Genomic DNA, 7,472 nt, shown 5'->3' with positions numbered 1-7,472 from the left:
AGACGGGGCCCAATCAGACATGATCTGGAACAGGGTCGGAAGTCACACGACACCAGGTTAGAGTCCAACAGATGTATTTGAACTCTCAAGCTTTTGGAGCGCTTGTGATTTCAAATAAACCTGTTGGACTGTAACCTGGTGTCGTGTGTCCACCCAAGTCCAACACCAGCAGCTCCCCATCATGATCTGGAACAGCAGTGCAGGCTAGAGGGACCAAAGGGTCTAATCCTATTCTGGGGCATTAACTCCTGTGAACTAGTTGTGTAAACCACCGTCTATACAAACACAACGTTATTGATCAATGCTAATTACTTGGGTTACTTCCCATTTCATCGACAATGAGTTAAGGAAACCGTTATCAAGGAGCCTGGCCAAGGAATTCGGTTGCCATGGCGCTGACAGAACGGAAAGGGGGATTTCCAAACATGAGGATAGTTGAGGTGTGGTCAGACTGGGAGATGGTGTAAGGTCAGCAAGCCGAGGGAATGGGACGGAGGGAGTTAAACACATACAGCGTCGCATTGAACAAAGACAGACTGGAATGTGGAACACCCGGGAGGTTCCAATTCTAGATTGTTCTATTGGCCAAAAAAAAAGCACATTCTGGAACGGTGTATTTTCTTTTAGAAAGAGAATTTGGAAGTCAGCCTCTCAGGAAACGGCACAAACTGACCAGGACAGGAAGGGAGAGAGCCTGATTGCAAACTCTTGAACCAGACCGTCACCAGATACCTTCCTCAATGTCCGTATGCTTACACTGGACCTGTCTGACCCACGAAGAAGCATCAAGGATGAACTGAGGGCTCTGGCCTTTCCTCATGGTCGTTGCTTTCTCCCAGCCTCCCAAGGCACACATGGTCAAGTCTGGGTCACTGGTTATGGATGAAGCCAAGGTGGATGAGGTGAGTGAGTGCAGGGAGAGGGGCTACCTGCTCACCAGGAAAATCGGCTCCGGTTCATTCTCCCGAGTGTATCTGGCAGTCCCAACCCAGGATAAGATCTGCTGCAATTTCCGATTGGCTGTTGGTCTCCACAACAAGAAAGAGAAGAGGGTAAGTATCTTTATATAGTTACAGTGATGTTCACCATGGAAACAGACCCTTCGGTCCAACCCATCCATGCCACCGAGATATCCCAACCCAATCCAGTGCTATTTGCCAACACTTGGCCAATATCTTTAAAAATTCTTTTATTGGATAGAAGGTGGAGGTGAGCTGCCATCTTGAACCGCTGTAGTCCATGTGATGTAGGTAGACCCACAATGCCGTTGGGGAGGGAATTCCAGGACTTTGACCCAGCGACAGTGAAGGAACGGCGATATATTTCCAAGTCAGGATGGTGAATGGCCTGGAAGGATGGGCAGAGGATGGTGTTCCCATGTCTCTGCTGGCCTTGTCCTTTGAGATGGAAGTGGTCATGGGGTTGGAAGCTGCTGTTGAAGGAGATGAATATTTGAACCGGTTGTTGGCTGGTCTGAGAGAGAACAGTCCCAGCGTTAGCACAAACCTTACAATGTTAGTAAAGAGCGTGTGGCAGTGTTATGGGGCTGAGTCATTACCAGCTGCTCCATCTAGTTTCAATCCTTCAAGATTTTATACTGGTTACTGAGGCTCTTGCTAAGCCATTTCAGGAGGCATTTAAGAGACATTCCCATTGCTGCAGGGTTTGGAGTCTCTTGTAGGCCAGACCAGGTGAAGGTAGCAGATTTCCTTCTGTCGGACAGTCAGTGCTGAGGGAGTGGGCACTGTCGGAGGGTCAGTGCTGAGGGAGCGCCGCACTGTCGGAGGGTCAGTGCTGAGGGAGTGCCGCACTGTCGGAGGGTCTGTGCTGAGGGAGTGCCATACTGTCGGAGTGTCAGTGCTGAGGGAGCACTGCACGGTCAGAGGGTCAGTGCTGAGGGAGTGGACACTGTCGGAGGGTCAGTGCTGAATGAGTGCCGCACTGTCGGAGGGTCAGCGCTGAGGGACCACTGGAGTGTCGGAGGGTCAGTGCTGAGGGAGTGCCATGCTGTCAGACGGTCAGTGCTGATGGAGCGCCGCCCTGTCGGAGGGTCAGTGCTGAGGGAGTGCTGCACTGTCAGAGGGTCAGTACTGAGGGGGCGCCGCACTTTCAGAGGGTCAGTGCTGTGGGAGTGCTGGGCTGTCAGAGGGTCAGTGCTGAGGGAGTGCCGCACGGTCAGAGGGTCAGTGCTGAGGGACTACTGCACTGTCAGAGGGTCAGTACTGAGGGGGCGCTGCACTTTCAGAGGGTAGGTGCTGTGGGAGTGCTGCACTGTCAGAGGGTCAGTGCTGAGGGAGTGGGTACTGTCAGAGGGTCAGTGCTGAGGGAGTGCCGCACTGTCAGAGGGTCAGTGCTGAGGGAGTGCCACATAGTCAGATGGTCAGTGCTGAGGGACCACAGCACTGTCGGAAGATCAACGCTGAGGGTGTGCCGCACTGTTGGAGGGTCAGTGCTAAGGGAGTGCTGCACTGTCGGAGGGTCAGTGCTGATGGAGTGCTGCATTGTCAGAGGGTCAGTACTGAGGGGGCGCCGCACTGTCAGAGGGTCAGTGCTGAGGGAGCGCCGCACTGTCAGAGGGTCAGTGCTGAGGGAGTGCTGCACTGTCAGAGGGTCAGTGCTGAGGGAGTGCCGCACTGTCAGAGGGTCAGTGCTGCGGGAGCGCCACATTGTCAGAGGGTCAGTGCTGAGGGAGTGCCGCACTGTCAGAGGGTCAGTGCTGATGGAGCGCCACATTGTCAGAGGGTCAGTGCTGAGCGAGGGCCGCACTGCCGGAGGGTCTGTGCTGAGGGAGCACCACACTGTCGGAGGGTCAGTGCTGAGGGAGTGCCATACTGTCAGAGTGTCAGTGCTGAGGGAGTGCCGCAATGTCAGAGGGTCAGTGTTGAGGGAGTGCCGCACTATCAGAGGGTCAGTGCTGAATGAGCGCTGCACTGTCAGAGGATCACGCTGAGGGAGTGGGCACTGTCGGAGGATCAGTGCTGACGGAGTGGTGGAGGGTCAGTGCTAAGGGAGTGCTGCACTGTCGGAGGGTCAGTGCTGATGGAGTGCTGCATTGTCAGAGGGTCAGTACTGAGGGTGCGCCGCACTGTCAGAGGGTCAGTGCTGAGGGAGCGCCGCACTGTCAGAGGGTCAGTGCTGAGGGAGTGCCACACTGTCAGAGGGTCAGCACCGAGGGACTGCCACACTGTAGGAGGGTCAGTGCTGCGGGAGCGCCACATTGTCAGAGGGTCAGTGCTGAGGGAGTCCCGCACTGTCAGAGGGTCAGTGCTGAGGGAGGACTGCACTGTCGGAGGGTTGTTGCTGAGGGACTGCCGCACTGTTGGAGGGTCAGTGCTGAGGGAGTGCTGCACAGTCAGTGGGTCAGTACTGAGGGGGCGCTGCACTTTCAGAGGGTAGGTGCTGAGGGAGCGCCACACTGCTGGAGGGTCAGTGCTGAGGGAGCACTGCACTGTCAGAGGATCAGCGCTGAGGGTGTGCCGCACTATCAGAGGGTCAGTACTGAGGGGGCGCCGCACTGTCAGAGGGTCAGTGCTGAGGGAGCGCCGCACTGTCGGAGGGTCAGTGCTGAGGGGGCGCCGCACTGACGGAGGGTCAGTGCTGTGGCAGTGCCGCACTGTCGAAGGGTCAGTGCTGAATGCGCGTTGCACTGTCAGAGGATCAGTGCTGAAGGACCACTGCACTGTCGGTGGATCAGCGCTGAGGGTGGGCCGCACTGTCGGAGGGTCAGTGCTGAGGGAGTGCCGCACTGTCGGAGGGTCAGTGCTGTGGGAGCACTGCACTGTCAGGGGATCAGTGCTGAGGGAGAGCAGCACTGTCGGAGGGTCAGTGCTGATGGTGTGCCGCACTGTTGGAGGGTCAGTTCTGAGGGAGTGCTGCATTGTCGGAGGGTCAGTGCTGAGGGAGCGCCACTCTGTCAGAGGGTCAGTGCTGAGGGAGTGCCGCACTGTTGGAGGGTCAGTCGTGAGGGAGTGCTGCATTGTCGGAGGGTCAGTGCTGAGGGAGAGCCGCACTGTAGCAGGGTCAGTGCTGAGGGAATGCCGCACTGTTGGAGGGTCAGTGCTGAGGGAATGCTGCACTGTTGGAGGGTCAGTGTTGAGGGAGTGCCACACTGTCGGAGGGTCAGTGCTGAGGGAGTGCCACACTGTCGGAGAATCAGCGCTGAGGGTGTGCCACACTGTCGTAGGGTCTGTCCTGAGGATGTGCTGCACTGTCGGAGGGTCAGTGCTGAGGGAGTGCCGCACTATCAGAGGGTCAGTACTGAGGGGGCGCCGCACTGTTAGAGGGTCAGTGCTGAGGGAGCTCTGCACTGTCAAAGGGTCAGTGCTGAGGGAGCGCTGCACTGTCAGAGTGTCAGCGCTGTGGGAGTGCTGCACTGTCGGAGGGTCAGTGATGAGTCAGTGCCGCACTGTCAGAGGATCAGTGCTGAGGGAGCACTGCACTGTCAGAGGGTCAGTGCTGAGGGAGTGCCGCACTGTCAGAGGATCAGTGCTGAGGGAGCACTGCACTGTCAGAGGATCAGTGCTGAAGGAGTGGGCACTGTCGGAGGGTCAGTGCTGAGGGAGTGCCCCACTGTCGGAGGGTCAGTGCTGAGTGAGTGGTGCACTGTTGAAGGGTTAGTGATGAGGGAGCACCGTACCGTCAGAGGGTCAGTGCTGAGGGAGTGCTGCACTGTTGGGGGGTCAGTGCTGAGTGAGCACCACATTGTTGAAGGGTCAGTGATGAGGGAGCGCCGCACTGTCGGAGGGTCAGTGCTGAGGGAGTGCTGCACTGTTGAAGGGTCAGTGCTGAGGGAGTGCTGCACTGTCAGAGGGTCAGAGCTGAGGGAATACTGCACTGTTGGAGGGTCAGTGCTGAGGGAGCGCCGCACTGTCGGAGGGTCAGTACTGAGGGAGTGCCGCATTGTCGGAGGGTCAGTGCTGAGAGAGTGGCGCAGTGCAGGGCGTCAACACCTCTAAAACGGGTTTTCTGATCATTCCCACATTGTTGTCTGTGAGATCGTTTTTATTCCTTCACGGGATTCAGGCATCGCTGGCTCGGCAGCATTTATTGCTCATCACTACATTTCAGAGCCAACCACGTTGCTGTGGGTCTGGAGTTATGTGCAGGCAGTTTCCTTCCCTCAAGGGCATTTACTAAACAAGATGGGTTTTCCAAAAATCAACAATGGAGTCAGGGTCAGTATTGTACTCTCACTCTCAGATTTGTATTGAATTCAAATTCCACCATCTGCAGTGGCAGGGTTTGAACCCAGGTCCCTGGAACACTATCTGGGTCTCTGGATTCATAGTTTGGTGATAATATCAGTATACCATTGTCTCCCCTGTAGTGTACACATAGCCTGTGCTGTGCACTTGCTGAGTGGCTGCTTTCCTGTATTCGAACATGCTAGAATTGATCTTCTCTGGATGTATGTCATTCTGGGCTTGTCCTGGCAGCAGAACCAGACCATTCACATCCTTCAATAATCCAATAACCCTTGATTCCCCGTGTAACGAGAATCCATCCACTCAAACTACTGTGGACTGCTGGAAAACTGAAATAAAAACAGAAAATGCTGGAGAAACTCAGCAGGCCTGGCAACATCCGTGGCGAAAGAAACAGTGGTAACATTTCAGGTGCCAAGACTTGATCCACGTCTGTTGTAAACATAGCAGAAGGATATTATTTAATTGGCGTGCAAGAAAGATTTACCAGCCTGTTGCTGGGACCGGACGGTATAGTTTATAAGGAGAGGCTGGATAAACTGGGACTTTTTTCCCTTTGAGCACAGTAGGCTGAGAGATTATCGAGGTTTATAAAATCATGAGGGATATGGATTGGGTAAATAGACGAGGTCTTTTCCCTGGGGTGAGGGAGTCCAAAACAAGAGAGTATAGGTTTAAGGTGAGAGAGGAAAGATTTAAAAGGGATGGGAAGGGGCAACTTTTTCACACAGAGGGTGGTGCGTGTTTAAGTACAGTGGTAGAGGCAGGTATAATGGCAGCATTTCAAAGATGTTTGGACAAGTGCCCGGATAGGGAAAGGTTTACAGGGACGTGAGCCCTAAGCAGGCAAACGGGACGAGTTTAGTTTGGGAAACTTGGTCAGCACGGACGGGTTGGGCCGAAGGGTCTGTTTCCGTGCTGTATGGCACAATGACCCCACCCCTACAGCCTGCGGCAGCACTGACTCCCAAAGTCACACAACCCAATGAGCAAAAAAAAATCACTCTGTCTTTTTCCCCGAAAAGGTGACCCCTCGTTCTGGACTGACCCACCAGAGGGAACACCTTTCCCACGTCCACCTTGTCAAGCCCATTCTGGATTGTGTACTCTTCAATCGGATCAAACTTCACTCTTCTACGTTCCCAGTGGGAACAAACCCAGACTGTACAACATTCCCTCTTCAGGAAACCGCCCCACCTTCCAGGTTTCACTCTCTGATTCCCCTCCCATGTGTTAAAACCGCACAGTGTTGAAGACAGTCACACCAGTGTCCTGTCTCACTGAGGCACATGTCTGTCCAATTTCTCTTGTAGTAAAGGATAGAATGCCTTCAGAGTCCAAGAGTGTGGTGCTGGAAAAGCACAGCCGGTCAGGCAGCATCCGAGGAGCAGGAGAGTGGACGTTTTGGGCGTAACACTTCATCAGGACATCAGCCTTGGCAGAAGTTTGGAAAGATTTTAGACGGTGGAGAAAGTTTTAACTGTGTTCTGCCCTGTCTCTGCAGGTCGCCATTAAGGTCATCCCAATCTGTCAGCGGCCACAGCAGCAACAGCAGTCTCAACGGTGTCTGTCCCGGGAAATCAACGCTCTGCTGAGCACCTACAAACACCCGAACGTGGTATGAACACGAGCCGTTTCCTGTCTCAGGCTCAGGCCTGTATGAACCCGGCCGCAGGCCAGGCCCAGGGGTGGGGGGGTCTCGCGTGCCCTGTCTGCCCCTGCAACAGACCCTCCGCAGCCTGGCCAGCAGCGGTCCCAGAGGACGGGAAAGGTGACGTGGCAATGCAGATTCTCCCTTGTCCTTTCTTTGGCACAGCCGGGGTCTCTGAGCTCGAGGTGGGAGGGGGTGACTCTGACTGTGAGGACCACCCTGGTCGAGCAGACATAGGGGGCTGGGTAAGGAACCTCCTCTCTCCCCGCGACTATCCCACCACCCCCACAGTGTTGTAGTGGCTGTGTGAGGCCCCCCACAGTTAACCAGCTCACGGACAGTTAGTTCCTGTGTGACTGCTCCCCTCCCCCAAGCGCAGGTCCATGCTCTCAATTTGTTGCATTTGGGAGGTCAGACATGGGGAAAATGAATAAAAGAGACTAACTCTCTCTCCCTTTCTCGTTTTGCCCCTCCTCCTCTCCTCTCCCTCTTCCATCCTCCATTTCTACCTCCCTATCATTTCCACCATCTATCCCTCCTTCCCTCTCATCTTTCTGCTTCTTCCTCTTTCTCCATCTCTCTCTCACACCCACACACACCTCTCACTGTCCCATTTT

General features: G+C 54.9%; 1 protein-coding gene across 1 annotated transcript; it reads left to right on the top strand.

Annotated features, from left to right (window-relative positions):
- The first annotated feature begins 353 nt into the window (after positions 1 to 353).
- LOC122550374 (testis-specific serine/threonine-protein kinase 5-like) lies at positions 354 to 7,213 on the top strand. The gene is made up of 2 exons (XM_043691100.1): positions 354 to 1,052; positions 6,709 to 7,213. The coding sequence occupies exons 1-2, from the start codon at positions 819 to 821 to the stop codon at positions 6,826 to 6,828; spliced, it is 354 nt and encodes a 117-aa protein (XP_043547035.1). The 5' UTR covers positions 354 to 818; the 3' UTR covers positions 6,829 to 7,213.
- Positions 7,214 to 7,472: the final 259 nt, after the last annotated feature.

This window comes from Chiloscyllium plagiosum, chromosome 5 (genome assembly GCF_004010195.1).
Source record: "Chiloscyllium plagiosum isolate BGI_BamShark_2017 chromosome 5, ASM401019v2, whole genome shotgun sequence".
Lineage (NCBI taxonomy): Eukaryota > Metazoa > Chordata > Chondrichthyes > Orectolobiformes > Hemiscylliidae > Chiloscyllium > Chiloscyllium plagiosum.
The sequence above is the reverse complement of the archived record's forward strand: the minus strand, read 5'-3'. Positions and strand labels throughout refer to the sequence as shown.

Coding starts and splice junctions, on each gene's coding strand:
- LOC122550374 (XM_043691100.1), top strand. CDS start 819: ATGGTCGTTGCTTTCTCCCAGCCTCCCAAGGCACACATGGTCAAGTCT. Junction 1,053..6,708: donor ACAACAAGAAAGAGAAGAGG/GTAAGTATCTTT, acceptor CTGTCTCTGCAG/GTCGCCATTAAGGTCATCCC.